This window comes from Microcaecilia unicolor, chromosome 10 (assembly GCF_901765095.1).
Source record: "Microcaecilia unicolor chromosome 10, aMicUni1.1, whole genome shotgun sequence".
Classification (NCBI taxonomy): Eukaryota; Metazoa; Chordata; class Amphibia; order Gymnophiona; family Siphonopidae; genus Microcaecilia; species Microcaecilia unicolor.
The window spans coordinates 185,064,858-185,085,707 of record NC_044040.1 but is presented as its reverse complement, the minus strand read 5'-3'; the positions used below and the strand labels follow the sequence as shown (position 1 = coordinate 185,085,707).

The following is a 20,850-nucleotide window of genomic DNA, read 5'->3' as shown; positions in this document are numbered from 1 at the left end:
GACAAATAGCATATTCTTTTCTTTCTCTCTTGAAAAACCCATCTCTTAAATAATTTCGCTATGGCCCTCGTTTTACAAGCCCTATGCGTGTCTGATATGTGCATAAACCAGCACTTAAACGTTTATCTTGCATAAACGTCTAAGTCTTCTTTTTACAAAGTGGAGTGGGCATGGTCTGGGCTCTCGGGACCTATTGTTTTGTCTTGTTTTCTTGTTGCCCCCCAGACGCTGCCACCCTGGGCAATTGCCTAGTTCACCTAATAGTTAGACCGGCCTGCAAAAAATCTAAAGAGAACAGAAGCTTAATAGGCTTTTTTTCCCATATAAAAAGGAAGATGTAAGTGCAGGATCAGTTCCATTCACCTTTGGGATATTGGGTCTAGCAATTTTCTAAATGAGTTTTAATAGACTGTTTAGTTCACTTTTGTCAACTGGTCTTTCATCACTAGCACTGTGTAATGGATGAGTTTAGAAATCTAATTATTTTTCTATGCCAAGTCATAAAAGAGATATTTTTCAGTAGCTATGTGTGTACATTTAGACCACATAGGAAATGTAGAACACTCAAAAACTTAGTGCTGTGTTCTACGTTTTGGTTCTCCACATCAGCTGTCATCTACCCTTTTTCCACAGAACAGATTGTTGATCAACTATAGAGACGGTGCTTTCTCACGTTTCTACATTCCCTCTCTCTCTCTCCCTAGACATAAACCACATTTATTATGTTATCCCTATAAAGTCCTTACAGCAACAAAGTGTACTTGTTACTACTTGTCCTTACCTTCAAGCAATGCAAACACCTGAACCCAGAATGTATAAAAAATGACTTGTGCATCAAGGGACTCTGTAATAACATATTGCAGGGATTGACGCGGGATTGATTCTGCATGATGCATTAACTCTTCAAGTGCATTTTCATGTCGCCTTCATGGGAAGACTCTTCAACTGATAGAGTAATAATGCCGTCCATCAGTGGCTGACTGCCAATTAGTAGTAAAGAGTGCAATTTTAAAAGCAATTTACCTGGATAAATAGTTCTGTTTGAAAATTGCTGTCCGACCTCTGCAAAGCTAAAAGTATGTGCAGGTTTTCACAGTGTTTGAACTTCCAACCAAATAAAAAGGAGATGCACCCACAGTTGTGCTCTGGCTGGAGTACACAGCATGTGGACATTTGGATTTTCAAATGTGCTTGCGCTGTTTGGCTCTCCATCAACTCTTTGCATAATAACTGGTGCACATGTACTTCGCATTAGCTAAATTGCAAAGAGGGAGCTAACTAGGAATGTTTCCTTTGAAAAATAGCTGATGTGCAGCCACAATTTGAAAGATCTAGGTATCTAACTACAGGAGTTAAGGAAAAATTTGATACGTTAGATTTGGGAACCTGAGTTCCTAAAACTATTTTTACAAGTTTCCTATAAAGCAAATTGGGCTAGAGAGGAACGGTGTTATAGGGGTGCAAAAAGGGCACTTGCCCTGGGCTCCTATGCCATAGAGGACCTCAAGGCTGCCCAAAGTAGAAGAAAGCAAGGCCTACTAGCTGCCTTTGAGGGCCCCTCCCAAACTGCTGCCCTTGACCCCAGAATTTCTTACACTGGCCCTGGGGCTAGGGAAGAGACAAGATCAAGAGAATAAAATTAGGAACTCACCAGTGAATTCTAGCACTAAACATCTAACTTTAGGAATGTGAATAGCCTACAAAGTAGGCACTAATATTTGTGCACCAGTTATGTGCATAAATGTTGAGAATACTAGCATATAGATGCATATGTGTGCACAAATATACGTACATGCCAGATAAAGCACACACCATGCGTATTTTAAGGGTGGACATGCACAGGGGCAGATCCTGGGCACACATTTATGTGGGCGGAGCATGGGAAGCGCACACATTTACATGTGTAACTTACAGAACACTATGTTACCTGTATAGCACTAGCACTTAGGTGTATACACTTATGCCAGCTCTATGGTGGCATAACTGCTCATGCTTGTGCATACATGTGTATATACCCAGTTACACTAGCACTCTATAAAGGAAAATAGGCACCTACTTTCCTTTACACAATAGCCCCCTAATTCTATAATCTTGCACACACATTTTTGCACTTAGGGCTAGATTCTGTATATGGCACCTGAAAAATCCACGTGGAAGAAAAAAACACCTAGGCATATCCTCTAAAGTACCTAAATGTTATAGGATAGGCTTCCCATGTGACCAAATTTAGTCATCTCCATTTAGGCCACGTTTTACTTGGTATAAATCCCAACACCTAAATTAGGGGCAGATCAGGTGTATTCTATAATAATGTGCATAGATCTTAGAAATACTCATGCCCCACCTGTGGCCACACCCTTTTCAGCTATGCAACTTAGAACTTAGGCGCATCACACTTAGTAAGTTGTGTATGTAAATCTCAATGCCAATTAGTGCTAATTGCTTGTTAACATCCAATTAACAGCACTGATTAGTTAACCAATTAAATATGCATTGTTATAGAATACACTTTGATTTCTGCGCAGAAATCGAGGCAACGTATATAGAATCCGGGGGTTAAAAGTGCAAAATTGACTATGTTCACCACCTAGAATGGGTGGCAGAGCTGGTGGTTGGGAGGCGGGGCTAGTGCTGGGCAGACTTATACGGTCTGTGCCAGAGCTGGTGGTTGGGAGGCGGGGATAGGGCTGGCCAGACTTATACAGTCTGTGCACTGAAGAGGACAGTACAAATAAAAAAGTAGCACATATGAATTTATCTTCTTGGGCAGACTGGATGGACCATGCAGGTCTTTTTCTGCCATCATCTACTATGTTACTATGTTACACCTGTTTTGAATCACTCGAGTGGCCCTTCTTGGATCTCTATTTAATGAGAAGTGGCCCTTACCAGCAGTGACAAACTTTGTTGGGCTACTACTGTGAAACCGCCCCACTGACTCGGGTAGCAGCAATTTGGGACAGAGATTTTAGACCTTATTCTACAGGAAAGTTTGAAAGAAAGTTTGTGCCTGGTAGAGAATGTGCTGTTTCAGGAATTACAAGTTTCTAATGCATATGTACATTCACCCTTTGAGAGCACAGAAGATAGGCTTTCCCATGGATGGGACCTGTCCCACATGTAGCCATTCAGATGCTTCCTATAATTACTGCATATGGGACTGCACATTTATTAGACAGTTTTGGACGGCAGTATGGGCCCATTTGGGCCAAATGCATAACAAACAATGGGTTCTCAACTCCACACAATAGCCTCCTGGACAACATGATTGACATTGTGGAGGGCACTCGGGTATACAGTCTGTTTTTGCAAAAAGCTTCATTGATAGCTAATTGCTGTCTTCTTTTACACTGGATCAAAGACACTCCTTCCTCTATGATGTTATGGCACAAACAAATGCATAACTTTTTGATTATGAAATAACTCTCAGTGGGCACCCGAGGACACTCAGTAAAGAAACAATTTCTAAAAGTCTGGACACATTGACCAATCAGGTTTGCACCTCTATCCTGAATACATTGGATATATAAGTTCTGATGGGATCGAGCTCAGAATTCTGTCAAATGCAGCCATAGTAAAAGAGAGAGCTTTGTGGAGCGGGAGCCTCACTCCACCGTGCATGTGCGAGTGCCTTCCCATTCGTCATGCAAACGCTGTCTCCTCAGTTTAATAGTAAAGCACAAAATAAAGTAAAAATAACCAAGGAGACAACTCCAAGAGGAGATGGGAGGGATTGTCAGAAATAATTTGTAGCAGTAGTAATAATATGAAGCCTGCTGTCCTCAGAGAATACCTGCTACAGGTATCTTCGCTTTCTCCGAGGACAAGCAGGCTTCTATCTTCTCACAAGTGGGGAATCCCTAGCATGCAGGCTCACCGAAAACAACAAACATTGGTCAATTTGGCTTTGCAACAGCAAGGATATAACACAAATTAACCTGAAACTATATACAATCTGAATAAAAGAGCAGCCTAGAACAGAAGAAAACAGGACTAGGAGGGTGGAGTTGGATTCTAGACCCCAAACAGATTCTGCAACAATGTCTGCCTGAACCAACTGTCGCATCGGATATCCTGCTCAAGGCAGTAGTGAGACGTGAACGTGTGGACTGAAGACCACGTCACAGCCTTGCAAATTTCTTCAATGGAGGATGACCTTAAGTGGGTTACTGACGCAGCCATGGCTCTGACATTATGAGCCATGACATGACTCTATAAGGCCAGCCCAGATTGGGCATAAGTGAAGGAAATAAAATCTGCCAGCCAAATTGAAATGGTGTGTTTCCCAATGGCGACCCCCAGCTTGTTGGGATCAAAAGAAACAAAAAGCTGGGTGGATTGTTTGTGGGGCATTGTCTGCTCCATGTAGTAAGCCAATGCTCTCTTGCAATCCAAGGTGTGCAAGCTGCTTTGGGGTCCCCTCCCAAATTTCTACCCTGGGCCCCAGCCATGTCCAACACCAGCTCTGGCAGGATACGTATTTCAAATCTGACATATTCTAATCACAAAATAGAAAATAAAATCATTTTTCTACCTTTTATTGTCTTGTCATTTTATTTTTCAAATCATGTTTGTGCCAGGTACTGGTTACTGTTTCCCTCTGTCTTCTCTTACCTCACTCACCAGGGTCTCCTGTCCATTTGACATTTCTTCTCTCTCCTTGCTCACCATCCATCTCTGTGTCCCTATCTTTCCCCATATTCAGCATCTTCCTTGTGTTCCTATACTTCGCTGTCCAGCATCTCCCATGTATCCATATGCCACTATGTCCCTCTCCCTTCTGTGTTCCTATTCTCCATGTCTAGCATCTTCCGTGTCCATATACCCTCTTCCCTGTCCAGCATTGTCCCTCTGTATCCATATACCATCCCCATGCAGCATCTGTCCTTTGTGTCCCTGTCCCAATGATTCCCCCCTGCCCATTATCTCCCCCCGTTTCTGTATACCTCCCTATGTCCAACTTCTCCACATACCATTGTCTCTCTCTCTTCTCTGACCCCACCCCATTCAGCTTCTCTCCCTCTCTGTTCCTTCCTCATTCCAGCACCTGGGCTCACCTGCCCTCCCTTTCTCCCTTCTGCTATGTGTTCAGTATTTGACTCCCTCTTCCTTCAGGAGGAAGGCAGGGAGACAAAGGATGGGGGAGGGAGCTGGATGCTGGACCTGCAAAAGGGGTAATCACAAGGGTGGGTTTTTTTTTTTTTTTTTTTGTGTGAGCAAGGCTTTTTACCATTCCTATGGGGCAGTAAAAGGTTTTGCTTCCACATCCGCAGTAATTCTTCAAAAAAATGTTTGCTACCACCAATTTACTGCAGATTATCACGTGTCCCCATGTCATTCGCTAGTGTAGAGTCTAGAAGCAAGCATGGTGGCAGAAATAGTTTATGATGATCATGGAGACTAGGCAAGCACATGCTTCAAATAGCATGGATTAATGGTTAGAGCTCCAGAGCTGTCAGCTTCCAAGAAGCAGATTCTAGAGGGAGATTATAGGCCAAAATTGAGTGGCTGATTTTGGCCACAGATTCAGTTGCACCTGAAAAACAAAACCCCCCAAAGAACCCCCCCCCCCCTTTTGTTCACCTTCTAATTTAGACATGTTAATCTACTGTTAACCTCAGTTATTAGTAACAAAGGTCTCATTGCATGTAATGGGATCTGTACCAAAACAGTACAAGTTAGTGGTAGATAGCACATCTTAACAGTAACCCAACTTGATAACTACACCCCAAAGTACAGAGACTGCAATCTTTCAATTTTGAGGGGAGAAAAACGAGGGGGGGGGGGATGACTAAGTTGGAAACCTCCCTTAATCCCTCATCTAAAAGGCTACCCAAAACAAGCACTTTTAGGAAACCCATACCTGCTTGGGAGCAACTGCCAAATCTGACAATACATGAAGGAGGAGGAGGAGTGGCCTAGTGGTTAGGGTGGTGGACTTTGGTCCTGGGGAACTGAGAAACTGAGTTCAATTCCCAGCACAGGTAGCTCCTTGTGACTCTGGGCAAGTCACTTAACCCTCCATTGCCCGCCACATTGAGCCTGCCATGAGTGGGAAAGCGCGGGGTACAAATGTAACAAAAAAATAAAATAAATGAAGGCATCTACACGTATTCCCTTTCTGAAATGGGAAATACAGGTGTAGATTTTGGTCCCACCCAAGCCTCACTCTTTTGCCAGCTACACATAATGCAGCTTTCTAAATCTGAGATACATATGTAAATCATGGGATTTACACATGTAAACTGTGAATACAGCTTCAAAAATCACCATCTTAATGTATCAATGCAAACATTACCCTAAATAATTGCAATTACATTTCCTGGAGACATTGCATGAAACTTCAGAATGAATGAATGTTAATTAACTGTTCTGTTTACAAAGTATGTTATTCCCAGATATAAGAAATGTGGGTGTTTTAATATTTCTGTGAGAACATCGACTCCAGCGCTCTTTCAATGAAAGCATCAATCTGTGCACAGTGGGTGTAAGACTGAAAAATGGTTAGCTCCTGTTTTTGCCAAACTCAAAATTGCTAAAGCCACCTTCAAGGAAAGATATGACAAATTGTAGCACACGTCAATTTAAATTAACCCTTCGCTGCCAGATAATCCTTATGCATTTCATTTTGCAAACTGAAAATAGTTGTAAGGATAAAATAGGATGTTTTTAAAAATTTAATTTAGATAAACCAATACAATTTGATTAGTATATGAAAGCATTATTTAGAGTATACATATCACTGGAGAAGTAAAGTCAACAACTGGTAAGGAAAATATATACTTTTTTTTTTCCTTTATAACACCAGTTTTCAAGTTATATATGAATTCTTCCAATTTACTTTATATGGAGATATGTTTGTGATATGTACAAATAGCATCTTTGCCATCCTTGCTTGTTGAGTTTGCATTGGTTGCCTAAGGCCCGCATATCTTATAAACTGGCATGCTGGGTTTATAAACGTTTTGATGGATCATGCCCAAATCATATAATGAACCCATTTAGGTATCTCCATCTACTTCTAGAGTTCATTGCGGTTGCTTTATTTTCCCGTTATATCAAACACAAAAGGCCTTTACAGATCTATCAAGTGGTCCAGATCTGGAATTCACTACCTTTAGAGTGGAAAACTATGTCTACATGTCTCTCTTTTCATAAAATTTTCAACTCATATATTTAAAAATGTTTATTGATTTTTAATGTGTTGTAATCTGCTTTGAACCAACTTTGTTGTCATATCATTTAACCTTAATTTTTTTCTAAGGCCTCAATTATAAATACAATCATAAAACATACATACTCCTCTCAAGTTAGCTACCAATATTGTCAACAGATACAATGTAAGTGTTACTGCGAGTGGAATGTCTGCAGCATTAAAACATTCTTGAATAACTACCAGTGAATCAAAGTAGCAGATGATAGTAAAGAACTGAACAGTTCCATCCAGTCTGCCCAACTGCCACACTCATTAGCAATTCATGATAAAACCAACAATGTGGCATAAAATATGTTATACTTGATCTTGATCTGTTTGTCATTTTAGGGAGGTAGGCTGTTGAAGTTCGCCCGGACCTGTCCTTAGGTTCCAGCTTACTGGAGTTACTGTCAAAGCCCTCTCCTGCACATCCTGAAACCAGTTGCAGCAGAGAAGCAGGGATCCCATTGGAGGACTTCACCTGGAGTTCCTGCGGGCCACTCATGGCAGGAAAGCAGATCTCCGTCATAGGCGAGGGGAAAGTGACAGAGTGAAGGTGGTGGGGTGGGGTGCAGTGGGTCAGGGAGAGAGAAAATGGGTGACAGCGGGGGGAATATATGAGAGAGAATGGGTGACAGCGAGGGGAACATATGAGAGAGAATGGGTGACAGCAGGGGGGGTACATGAGAGAATGGGTGACAGCGGGGGGGGGGGGGGTACATATGAGAGAATGGGTGAAAGGGGGGTACATATGAGAGAGAATGGGTGACAGCAGTGGGGGTGCATATGAGAGAATAGGTGACAGTGGCGGGGGGTACATGAGAGAGAGAGAATGGGTGACAGCAGGGGGGTACATATGAGAGAGAGAATGGGTGACAGCAGGGGGGTACATATGAGAGTGGGTGACGGGGGGTAAATATGAGAGAGAATGGGTGACAGCGGGGAGGGGGGTACATATGAGAGAATGGGTGAAAGGGGGGTACATATGAGAGAGAATGGGTGACAGCAGTGGGGATGCATATGAGAGAATAGGTGACAGTGGCGGGGGGTACATGAGAGAGAATGGGTGACAGCAGGGGGGTACATATGAGAGAATGGGTGACGGGGGGGTAAATATGAGAGAGAATGGGTGACAGCGGTGGGAACATATGACAGAGAATGGGTGACAGTGGGGGGAACATATGACAGAATGGGTGACAGCGGGGGGGTACATGAGAGAATGGGTGACAGCAGGGGGGTACATATGAGAGAGAATGGGTGACAGCAGTGGGGGTGCATATGAGAGAATAGGTGACAGTGGCGGGGGTACATATAAGAGAGAGAATGGGTGACAGCAGAGCGGTACATATGAGAGAGAGAATGGGTGACAGCGGGGGGGGGGGGGGGAGGCGGCATGGAAGAGAAAGAGCATGAGTGTGCTCAAGCGCACACACATGTGTCTTGGCCCTCTGAATATTACAAAATATTAAATGTGGCCCCAATAAAAAAAAGGTTGGACGAGCCTGAGTTAGAACTTGTCCTGATTAGTTTGAGAAAGTTAAAGGAGATTATCGAAGAAAGAAAAACATCTTTAGACATCATTTTAGACATACAAAAAAAAACTTGTTTCTGTAGTACTTTATAGATTTATAGAACGTATGTGCTTTAAATACTGCAATACTGGACTCCAGTCTCCCTTTGAAGCCTCTACTCTTTATACAGCATAAAGTGAAGATACTTACCTGTAGCAGGTATTCTTGGTGACACCAATTCGGGTCGCCCGGTCCAGCATTTGCTAAAGCTAAAAAAAAGAAAAAAAAAAAAAAAAAGAGTGTTTTGCGCTCCACCACACATGCGTGTCTTCCCAGTCATCACACGAATGCGGTCTCCTCAGTTTAATACTATAGCAACAAAACAAAGTAAAAAGTACAAAGGGGGATGGGAGGGACTGTGAAAAGATAAAGCCTGCTGTCCTTGGGGAATACCTGCTACAAGTATCTATGCTTTCTCCAAATACAAGCAGGCTTCTATATTCTCACGAGTGGGGAATATCTAGCATCCAGACTCATCAAAAACAACAAACGTTTGCCAACTGGGCCTTGCAACAGCAAGGACATAACACAGATTAACCTGAAACTATATACAATCTGAATCAGAGTACAGCCTGAAACAGAATAAAATGGGCCTAGGAGATTGGAGTTGGATTCTGGACCCCAAACAGATTCTGCAACACTGACTGCCCAAACCAACTGTCGCATCGGGTATCCTGCTCAAGACAGCAGTATGATGTGAATTCGTGGACTGAAGACCACATCACAGCCTTACAAATTTCTTCAATGGAGGCTGTGGGCTACTGACGCGGCTCATAATGTCAGAACCATGGCTGTGACATGTCCCTCTAAGGCCAGTCCAGCCTGGACATTAAGTGAAGGAAATGCAATCTGCCAGCCAAATTGAAATGGTGCGTTTCCCAATGCGACCCCCCCCCCCCCCCCCATCTTATTGGGATCAAAAGAAACAAAAAGTTGGGCAGACTGTCTGTGGGGCATTGTAGTAGGCTCCATGTAGTAGGCCAATGCTCTCTTGAAATCCAAGGTGTGCAAGCTGCTTTCACCAAGATGGGCATGAGATCAGGGAAAGGATGTTGGAAACAATCGACTGGTTCAGATGGAACTCCGATACCACCTTTGGTAGGAACTTAAAGAGTGCGTGCAGAGAACTACTTTATTGTGATGAAACTTAGTTTAAGGTGCATATACTACTAAGGCCTGGAGGTCACTGACCCTAGGAGCTGAAGTAACAGCCACCAAGAAAATGACCTTCCAGGTCAAGTACTTCAGATGGCAGGAATTCAGTGATTCAAAAGGAACTTTAATCAGCTAGGTGAGAATGATGATGAGATCCCATGACACTGCTGGTGATTTGACAGGGAGCTTTGACAAAAGCAAACCTCTCATGAAGCAAACAAATAGAGGCTGTTCAGAGATGGGCTTACCTTCTACACGTTGATAAGCGCTAATTGCACTAAGGTGAACCCTTACGGAGTTGGTCTTAAGACCAGACTCTGCCAAGTGTAGAAGATATTCAAGCAGAGTCTATGTAGGGCAAGTAAGGGGATCTAAGGCCTTGCTCTCACACCAGATGGCAAACCTCCTCCACTTAGAAGAGTAACATCTCTTAGTGGAATCTTTCCTGGAAGCCAGCAAGACAGGGGAGACACCCTCTGAAAGACCAAAAGAAGCGAATTCTAAGCTCTCAACATCCAACCCGTGAGAGCCAGAGACTGGAGTTTAGGATGTAGAAGTGAGCCCTCGTTCTGGGTGATGAGGGTTGGAAAACACTCCAATCTACACAGTTCTTTGGAAAATAATTCCAGAAGAAGAGGGAACCATATCTATCGTGGCAAGTACGGCGCAATCAGAATCATGGTTCCACGGTCTTGCTTGAGTTTCAACACAGTTTTTCCCACTAGAGATATTGGAGGATACGCACACAGAAGACCTGTCCCCCAATTGAGAAGGAAGATATCTGACGCTAGTCTGTTGTAGACCTGAAGCCTGGATCATAACTGAGGGACCTTGTGATTGATCTGAGTGGCAAAAAGATCCACTGAGAGGATGCCCTACACTCGTAAGATCTTGCGGGCTATGCCCATATTGACAGACCACTCGTAAGGTTGCAATATCTTGCTCAGTCTGTCGGCCAGGGTATTGTTTTCGCCCGCTAGAGATAAGTGGCTCAAAGGAACATGGCTCAATGCCACGTCCAGAAAGCCTCCTGATACAGAGGGTGTGATCCAGTGCACCCCTGCTTGTTGGTGTAATACATCGAAACCTAATTGTCTGTTTGGATGAGAACAATTTGGTGAGATAGCTGATCCCTGAAAGCCTTTGGAGCGTACTAGATCGCTCAAAGCTCCAGGAGGTTGATCTGAAGATTAGTTTCCTGGGAGGATCAAGCACCTTGAGCGTGAAGCCCATCTACATGAGCTCCCCATCCCAGGAGATATGCATCCGTCATCAGCACTTTTTGTGGCTGAGGAATTTGGAATGGAAGTCCCAGAGTCACATTGGATCGAATTGTCCACCACTGAAGAGAGCGTACAAGCTCTGGGGATACTTGGATGACAATGAGAAGACAGGGTCCCTTGAGCTGAACTCATGTGAAGACATGTCATGGGTGAAACAAACACTGTGGAAGCCATGTGGCCCAACAATTTCAACATCTGCCGAGCTGTGACCCGCTGAGAGGCACAAACCTTGAACGCGAGACAAGATTGTCCACTCATCTTTGGGAGGTAGGCTCAAACCATCTGTGTGTCGAGCAGGGCTCCTATGAACTCCAATCACTGGACAGGATGGAGATGAGACTTGGGGTATTTTAAAACAAACCCTAGTAGCTCGAGCACCAGAATAGTTATCCACATGGATTCCTGAGCACCCTTCTCCAAGGCGCTCCTCACCAGCCAATTGCCGAGATACGGGAACACATGGCGATGCTGCAACTACCGCTAGACACTTGGTGAAGACCCTGGGCCGACGTGATGCCAAAAGGCCACAAGTGGTACTGAAAGTGATGTGTTTCCAGCTGAAATTGAAGATACTTCCATTGGGCTGGAAGTATCGGGATGTGAATACATGTGTCCTTTAAGTCCAGAGAGCATATCCAAATCATTTTTCTGAATCATTGGGAGAAGGGTGCCCAGGGAAACCACCCTGAACTTAGTTCAAGAAAAGTTCAGGGTGGTTTCCCTGGGCACCCTTCTCACAATTTGTTCAGAGCCCTTAGTTCTAGGATGGGACGCATCCCCCCCTGTCTTCTGCACAATGAAGTACCTGGAATAGAATCCCTGCCCTTCTTCCCCTGGTGGAACGGGTTCAACCGCATGAGCCTTTAGAAGACTGGAGAGTTCCTCTAAAAGTACCTGCCTGTGCTGAGAGCTGAATGAATTAATGAGCTCTCGGTGGGAAATTTGGAGGTTTTAAGATGCCAATTGAGGGCATATCCGAGATGGAGTATTTGAAGAACTCACCGGTCAGAGGTTATAAAATTTTTAACCTCCCCCCTGGCTGGCAAGTCATTCAGGATGGACACTTTTACTGTGGCTATGCTCTGCTTGAGCCAGTCAAAAGCTCATGCCTTGCTTTGACTGGGGAACAGCAGGGGCCTTAGGCGCACGGTGTTGATGTGAATAAGCATGCTGGGGCTGAGCTTGAGTAGGCTGGCAAACTGAAGGGTTGTACCTATGCCTAGGATAGTAATAGGACTCCTCCTTGGCTTGCCAAAAGTTCTCCTAGCGGGAGGGAGAAGAGATTGCATCAGTGTGTTTCTTGATTTGGTCAGCGATCTCCTCAACCTTCTCTCCAAAAAGGTTATCCCCTCGGCAAGAGCCATCTGCCAACCACTGCTGAACAGAATGTTCCAAGTCAGAAATATGTAGCCATGAGAGTCTGCACATTGCTATACTTTGAGCAGATATTCTGGATGCCACTAGTGTTGTTAAATGTCCCTGGACAAGAACTTTCAGCACACCTTCTGCTGCTTAACCAACTGGCAAAAAGACTCGGCCTGTTCCGGAGGGAGTGTCTCAACCAAGTCTGACAGCTGGCACACTGAGTTTCGCAAGTAGTGAACAACTGGTAAGATTGTATACGGGAAATAAGCATTGAAGCCTGGTACATCTTGCTCCCAAAAGAATCCAGGGTTCTAGCTTCTCTGCCTGGGGGCACCAAAGCATAGTCCCTAGAACTCCTGGCTTTTGAGAGTGGACTCCACCACCATGGAATTGTGTGGCAACTGAGGGATATCAAGACCAGGTGAACTGTGGACCCAATACTGGGTGTTAATCTTCTTGGGCATGACAGGAACTGACAGAGAGGATTCCCAGTTCCTGACAAGGACTTCCTTGAGTACCTCATGGAGAGGTGCAGTCACAGCTTCCTTAGGAGGAGATGTGTAGACAAGGACCTCAAGAATCTTGGCCATGGGCTCATTCTCTACTTCCAAAGGAAATGGAATGCCACCAGCCATTTCCTTTACAAAAGATGGGAATGAAAGGCTCTCCGAAGGAGACTTTCTCCTTTCAGGTGGAGGGGATGGTTCAGAGGGAATCCCATAGAACTTGTCCAAAGAAAAGTACCTGGGATCCTCCTCTGAATCCCATGAGCGCTCCTCTTCGGTGTCAGAAAATATCTCCCAATGAGATCTGAGACCAAACCTGACTCAGTGCCAAGAACCCATGCCCTTGAGAGCGGCGTCAAGAAGTCGACTCTTGTCTCGACTCCAAAGCTTCCTCCACTGATGTTGAGGGAGTGCCTGCTTAGGTGGTAGTAGACACCGGTGCAGCCCTCAGGCTAGGTGGGGCCGCAATGGGAGGTAGGGTTGGCACAAGCACCCCGTCACTGATGCACACTGTTGCATAAGGCCATCCAGCAACTCAAGGGAGCAAGACCTGGATGCGTTTGAGAGCAGACACCGGGAAAAGCTGAGATGTCAGCTGAGGCACAGGTTGCAGAACTGCTGGGATTGATGCAGGAGTTGGTTCTCGACTGCTAGGAGACAGGCGCGTCAGTACCTCCTGTGTGGAAGGGGTGCAGTCCTCCTGGCGCTGAATCCTTCGACGTCCCGGAGCTTCCAGCACCATGTGTTGAGGGTGACCAATGATGATGCTTCTTAGTCTTCGCCCGAAGCGTGTCACAAAGGCTCCTCGGTGCCAAATAGGACGATGTTGAATCCTCACATCACCTCAGGGCCAGGTTCGATGATGGTTGGTCCTAGGGGCCCTCCACAGAACGGATGAGGCAGGAGGAGACCCACTCGATGCTTCACTGCTCCCAGTGTCTAAGGGTCTAACAGCAGCCATGCTTACCAATGTTCCCGATGCTGGTGTTATGCTTGTCGATGCTGATGCCTCCGACCTTGATGTCAATTCCGACGTTGAGGGACCGGACTTGGCTCCAAAAATCCTCTCTTGTTGAGCCTCTTGGGAAACCTGGGTTCTCTTCTTCATGCAAAGACAGAGAACATAGTTAGCAGGGCTAAGGTCGGTCCCAAGACACTGCAGACACCAAGAAAAGGTGTCTTTTCCCGTTGCATTGGGTACAGTGCTTAAAGCCACTGGGAATCTTTGTGGACATGGACGGAAAAACTTAGTTGGCTAAATTAAATGACGCAATGGTGCCTGAAAAAGGGGCAAGGCACAGTAAAAAGTAAAGGGAAAGACCCGGCCAAAGTAAAGGCCTGAAAGCGGCCCAATGACAGAAAAACATTAAAACTTAAAAACCGGGCAAAACAAGACCAAAGAAATTAAAGGAAGGGAAAATAGGTTCCAAAAATGGGAGCCCAATTATAAGGACAGAAAAAAATAGCCAGAAGGCACAAAAAAAAAAAAAACCGTTAAGACTGAGCAAATGAGGAGAGGACAAGAAAAAAAAGCCGCCACCTTCTCCTCATGTGGAAAAAGAAGAACTGAGGAGACTGCATTCGTGCAACAGGCGGGAAGGCACTCATGCTCCACAAAGCTCTCTTTTTAGCTTTGGCAAATGCCGGACCAGGCGACGTGAATTAGCGTCAATCACTTGTGACAATGTAGAAGCCTGCTTATCCTCGGAGAATATCCTTGTACAAGTTCCAGCATAGAGGTAAAAGATAAAAGCATCAAAATTCAATATACACAGATGTATTTGTATACATGTATTATTTACATCAGCATAATGTTCACGTAGCTGTACTTATCCTAAGTAAAGCTGCATTTTGTTTTTAAAGATGGTCCAATAAAATGTATGTAAAAGCTATTGTCATACGAGCTCTTGTAACCACAAGATCTGTCTTCAGATGTCAGCTGATGGAACATATCCTTGGACAAGTCTTCATGTGGCTTAAATAAATGGAACCACAAACTGAAAGGAATCCTTTAATGCAGTGATTACCAAACCTGGTCCTGGAGGCACCCGAGTCAGTCAGGTTTTTAGGATATTCACAATGAATATTTATGAGAGATATTTGCATGCAATGCCTCCACTGCATGCAAATCCTGCTCATGAATATTCATTATGGATATCCTGAAAATCTGACTGGTTGGGGTGCCTCCAGGACCAGGTCTGGGAACCACTGCTTTAATGTTATATATTGTTCCCCAACAAGGAAGCCAAAATGCACAGGGAATTACTTTAAAAAAAAGCTGTCAAAGAAGAAGAAAAATATAATTTATAAAATAAGCTGGTTTCAATTAAGGTATCTTTTAGTCAACTGAGATACCAGGAATGATATTATGTACAAGAAGTCTCACTCTTAAAAGTTAAATATATTATATGGCTTTGGCCTTAAAACCCATTACTTACCATGCTAGCACAGAGTTATTTTATAGAATTATACATTCTGATATTCAAAATGATCTTAAGTGTCCTTCTTACATACTCTTAACTTGAAACACAAAGATCAGCTTTAAGGTCAGGCAAAAATTGAGGGATTTTCGCTCCTAGAAGCTAAGTTGAACAAACAAGGCAAAAATCCCACAATGAATTTTGAATGTTTTTGCTTGCATATTTTTTTACTGTTGAATTTTAACTTTTTTTGACCCGATCTTTAATTCTGACCTTAAAGTATGCTTCAGTAACATACTTATGACAGTACAAGTATTTGCACCTGCTTTGCAATTCATATAGCCCCCTAACCATGATAAATATCTGAATTTTCAAAGAAACACATGGATGAACATTTCTGAACCAATACAACACTATTCTGTTGTGAGAAAAACAAGTTTAGAGGCACCATGTTACCAGAGGACACTAATTTCAATTATGAGAAAGCTGCAAGGGCTATTTACAGACAGGGCCAGTCTTAGGCAGGGGCGACAGGGCCAGTCGCACAGGGCCTTGTGATCCCAGGGGCTCCACAGCGGCTTTAGCATCTCCCTCCCACTCCTAATACTGGCAAACTGCTTTGCCTCTCCTTCCCCGAGCCGCGGGGTGCCCTCCTGGCACATACCTGAAGCCACCCTGGTGGTCTAGTGGATTCTTCGGTGCAGGAAAGATCCCCAGCAGTCTTTCTTGCCTGCTGCCACTGACCCTCTTGCTGCTGCATCGTCTTTTAAAAATGGCTGCTGAGACTTCCGATGAAGTCTTGTGGGGTCGCTGTTGGAAGTCTCGGCAGCCATTTTAAAGAAGATGTGGTAGCAACAGGGTCAGTGGCAGCGAGCATGAAAGACTGCTGGGGATCTTTCCTTCACCGAAGAATCCAGTAGACCACCAGGGTGGCTTCAGTATGTGCTGTGAGGGCACCCTGTGGCTCAGGGGACCAGGGGAGTGGGGAGGAGTTCTGGAATATGTGTGTGTGTGTATGTGGGAGGGAGGGAAGGATAATGTTTAAAAAAAACAAAAAAATAAAACTAGATAGCCAGTCTGTGCACTCAAAAACAAGCAAGCAAACCTATGAGCTGCTGCATCCACATTGTCTTTCTTTATGGGGATTTGTGTTAATTCATTTATCCAGTCCTTACATGCACATGGTTTTGCTTTTTAATCCCAAAGGTCTCCTATGATAGCATTGTGCGTATTTGAATTAGTTTATCTATACAAGCTTTGCTTGATTTGTCGTTCTTTGAAATAAAAAAAAGAATTTTAAATACAGCTTGTCAACAAGGGGTAGGGCTAGGTTGGGCAGGGCTAGAAGGGGCGGGGGGGGGGGGTGCCCACCGAACTGGTCTGCACAGGGCCCCACAATTGCTAAGACCGGCCCTGTTTACAAGACACTGTTTTCAACAAAAGTGGCACACACTGCATTCAACACTGTAGTCTGGAAAAACAGGATGAGGCAGTAAACATGTCCATATGGTAAAGCTGTAACCACAGAAAGGAGCAATGGTTTCTACTACGATTAAAACATAGAAAATTGGGATTTCCATCAAACAAGATATGAAACCAGATTGTTGACTCCCTCAGTACATCAGCAATTACCTTCTGAGCTTTCAAAGATACATTCAAGAGGCGGAGCATGGCAACCACTGTTCACATAAAGCAGACATCGCTGCTGTCTCACAAACACATCATGCTATACTATACCAGTCCTGAAGGTTTAGAATCCACCACAAAAAACATCTAATAGCTAACTTCAGTGTGACCTGCCTGAGATGAGGTTTTCTGTTCAGGCACAACACTGCTGCTTTGTGGTGTCAATCAATGGTTCTTAAAACCTATTTACTTTTGGAAGGAGGAGTGGCCAAGTGGTTAGGGTGCTGGACTCTGGTCCTGGGGAACTGAGTTCGATTCCCACTTCAGGCACAGGCAGCTCCTTGTGACTCTGGGCATGTCACTTAACCCTCCATTGCCCCAGGTACAAATAAGTACCTGTATATGTAAGCCGCATTGAGCCTGCCATGAGTGGGAAAGTGCGGGGTACAAATGTAACAAAAACACAAAATAAAAATTTAATTGGCTTTAAGTACAGGCTGGGGCAGATCTGATGCCAACTTCTACTATCTTTTCAACTTCTCTCTCACTACTAAGCTGTCCTATCAATTTACTGGAGTTCATTATCTTCCTTTCTCAATGAGTTATTGATTGTAAACTGCTTTGATATTTTACAGTATAGCCAGTTCTCTAATAAACAAAGATTGAAAATGGCAAATGGTCTCCAATGAAGTTACTCCCTGAAAATAAGGTATGGTTATGAAAATCACAACATGCTTCTATCTTTCCTTATAATGCCAATCTCAACTCTTCTGAAATTCTCTCTTAGCATTTACAATTATCAACTTTTCTTTAGCTAGGGATTTGTCTGTTTTGTTTTTTTATTGTGCACCACTGCAAGGCAACTGTGAAATTAAATACTGTTCATAAATATGTAACTAGGAAGACATATTTAACAAAGGAAGAAGTGCAGCCAAGTTTCTAAGATAAAGTAATTTAATTCTGTCTAAGGCTCCTGGTGACAATGAAATAAGATCAGCTTATCAGCTTCAAACAGGGCCAAGTATATGCAGCAAGTTACCAAAGCCAATAATAACTACCTGGGATTTTTCAGTCCACCAAAAATGCATCTAAATTCCACCATTCCTGCCTCATTTATCTCCATCAATCTATGCAATACTCTACAAAGATACACATATATATGTAATATTCCTCTATCAAAGAGAGGAAGAAATGTGACACGTAAGGTGGGAAATTGTCATTTTAAATTTAGTGAAAAACAATTTCCACGAATTATTGCCAAAAGCTAGTACTTTCAACAATACATAACAATGAATAACACATGAGTAACAATGAATACACATTAATACCACAACTTAGCAGTACCTGCTAGTCCATTTGGCAAAATATTTATTTATAATAAATCTGTTCAAAAGCAGTTGGTCACATCAGTTATTCATTTTACATTAGGCTATAACAATGGTAAATAAAATGAATTGTCTCTTTTTATACAGTATACAAAACCCCCACCCCCAAAAGAGACAGTGAAATGACAGCAACAATAAAACACATGGAAACAGGCAGAATCAGTAAGACAAAAGGCAAAAAAAAAAGTAATGCGAATCTTTCTGCACATAGGCAATGTTGCCATGATTATTTACCCGTACAAATCCTCAGCCCCACTTTAAACTATCCCCAACACATCTCGGAACTGCAGATTTTTGATCCACAAAAGATATTGGTTGTTGTGCAGCAAGTCCGGTCGACCCTTTTCACAGTACTTCATGTCAACACTGGGAATGGTTCTGATATAATTTAAACTGCACATAGTAATTTAAAAGAATAATAATAAAAAAAAGGGAAAAAAAGAAAAAAGGAAGCAAGTTATTCCCATTCAGTAGTTCCCGGAGGTTTTGACGTCAAGTCATACATCACTCGAGAAATGCCAGGAATTTTCTTAATCTCCGTCACCATCTTTAAAACCACCTGTTGTCAAATGAGAAAAAAAAAAACAGACACACAAAAATGAATCAGACTAAGAATATTTTATCAAAATGTTGTTATTCAAATTCAAATTGAATGGATCGCTAAATTGGTAGTACAGTTAAAAAGCCAAAATCTGCTGCCAAGACCAGTGCTGACCATATTATTTTATCCCAATGAAATTACAGAAAAAACAAAGATGCATTAAACCAGCTTTCTGCATCCGACATTATACTTTTGGTGTAATCCAATTGCCAGAAAGGAAATGGCACTCAAAAACAGCCAGTTTTCCTTTCATCATTTACAGACAGATGATCAAAACCCCGCGCTGTTCCAAACAGCGCTCCAGAAATAGCGCTGGAACAGCACGGAGCGTTATTAGACCTATGATCAGAGATAATTGCATGTAAATTTAAGCACACAATTATCTCTGAACATGGGGTAGAAGTACAAGAGAATTGTGCCTGAGCCTGCGCTCAGCACAATCCTCCCGCACTTGTCTGACAGGTCTGGGCTGTCAAAAGGCCAAACCTGTCAAACACAGGGGCTGGAGGTCAATGGGACCATCAGGCCCCAACTACCCCTACCCCGAGCAACGGGGCTGGAGGTCTGGCGGACCTCCGGTCCCCCCCCCTCCAGATTCAGGTATGGCTGGAGATCCGGTGGGTCTCTAGCCCCCCTAACTCCCCCAGCAAAGGGTCCCTGGTGTCCTAGTGGGTGACCACCCAACCCCCCCCCCCCCCCCAGCGACAGGGGGGCTGGAGGTCCACTGGACCTCCGGTCCCCCCACGACAATCCCCCCCCCCCCCCCCAAGGTTCAGGGAAGGCTGGAGATCCGGTGGGTCTCCAGCCCCCCCTAGTCCCCCAGCAAGGGGTCCCTGGTGGTCCATCCCCCCTATCCCCTACCTTGTGTGTTGGAGGAGGGAGGGTAGCCTGCCTTCCTCCTATTCTTGCGACGCCGCAAAATGGTGGCGCCCAGCGCATCCCAGGACCTCCAGCCCCCCTGTCGATGGGGGGGGGGGTGGTTGGCTGGTCCCCCACTAGGCCACCAGGGACCTTTTGCTGGGGGAGTTAGGGGGGCTGGAGACCCATCGGTTCTCCAGCCCTCCCTGAACCTTGGGGGGGGGGGGGGGGGTGGGGATCGTCAGGGGGACCGGAGGTCCGCCAGACCTCCAGCCCCGTCGCTGGTAGGTTTGCTGTTGAGGGGAATAGGGGCCTGCTAGCATGCTGGACAGGGCTCACCATTCTTCCCCAATGGTCTGCAAACCCTAACGTCAGCTTGGAGCTGGCGTAGAGTTTGCCGCAGCCAGCGACCCAATCTTTGGCGCACTGGCCGCTGATCATTGGGGATGAATATCTTTAGACCTGTTTAGCATGCATTTGCATGCTAGTTGCGTTCAGAGCCCTCGAGCACGGTTTCACACGCTAGAGGGCTCTGATCATAGGGTATTAGCAAACGCCGGCGCTAGTATGGTGCTAACAACCTCTAGCGCCGGCGTTTGCTTCTGATCATCCACCTGTCAGTGGCCAAATAATTATCAAGCTTGAAAGAGATTTCTACCACACTGATTCTTTACATACCATCCAATTCACTACATGGCCAGCTATGCAATCAATCAGTACTTAGATTTTACTTCTTCAGAAGATCATCATCTTCACAAATGAATTGGGCTTTAGAACTATTTTTGTACTCTGCTTTGTTAGTATTAGATATGTTTATCACTAGCAAACAGTACAGAAAGTATTATTTTCAAAAGAGCATGTACATTGAAACAAACCATAAAAACT

General features: G+C 44.2%; 2 protein-coding genes across 2 annotated transcripts in view; both read right to left on the bottom strand.

Annotated features, from left to right (window-relative positions):
* The window catches only part of LOC115478365 (vomeronasal type-2 receptor 1-like), a 60,346-nt gene extending 46,529 nt beyond the window's left edge, over nt 1-13,817 (bottom strand). Inside the window, exons 1-2 of the mRNA XM_030215665.1 lie at nt 13,626-13,817; nt 8,917-8,969 (exon numbers count right to left, since the gene is read on the bottom strand). Coding sequence (XP_030071525.1) covers nt 8,917-8,969; nt 13,626-13,817 — 245 coding nt within the window. The remainder of the gene's footprint in view (nt 1-8,916; nt 8,970-13,625) is intronic.
* A 4,638-nt stretch (nt 13,818-18,455) lies between these two features.
* GMPS (guanine monophosphate synthase) overlaps nt 18,456-20,850 on the bottom strand; it is an 85,623-nt gene continuing 83,228 nt past the window's right edge. The window contains exon 16 of the mRNA XM_030216485.1: nt 18,456-19,065. Within this exon, the coding sequence (XP_030072345.1) occupies nt 18,964-19,065 (102 nt within the window). The 3' untranslated portion in view covers nt 18,456-18,963. The remainder of the gene's footprint in view (nt 19,066-20,850) is intronic.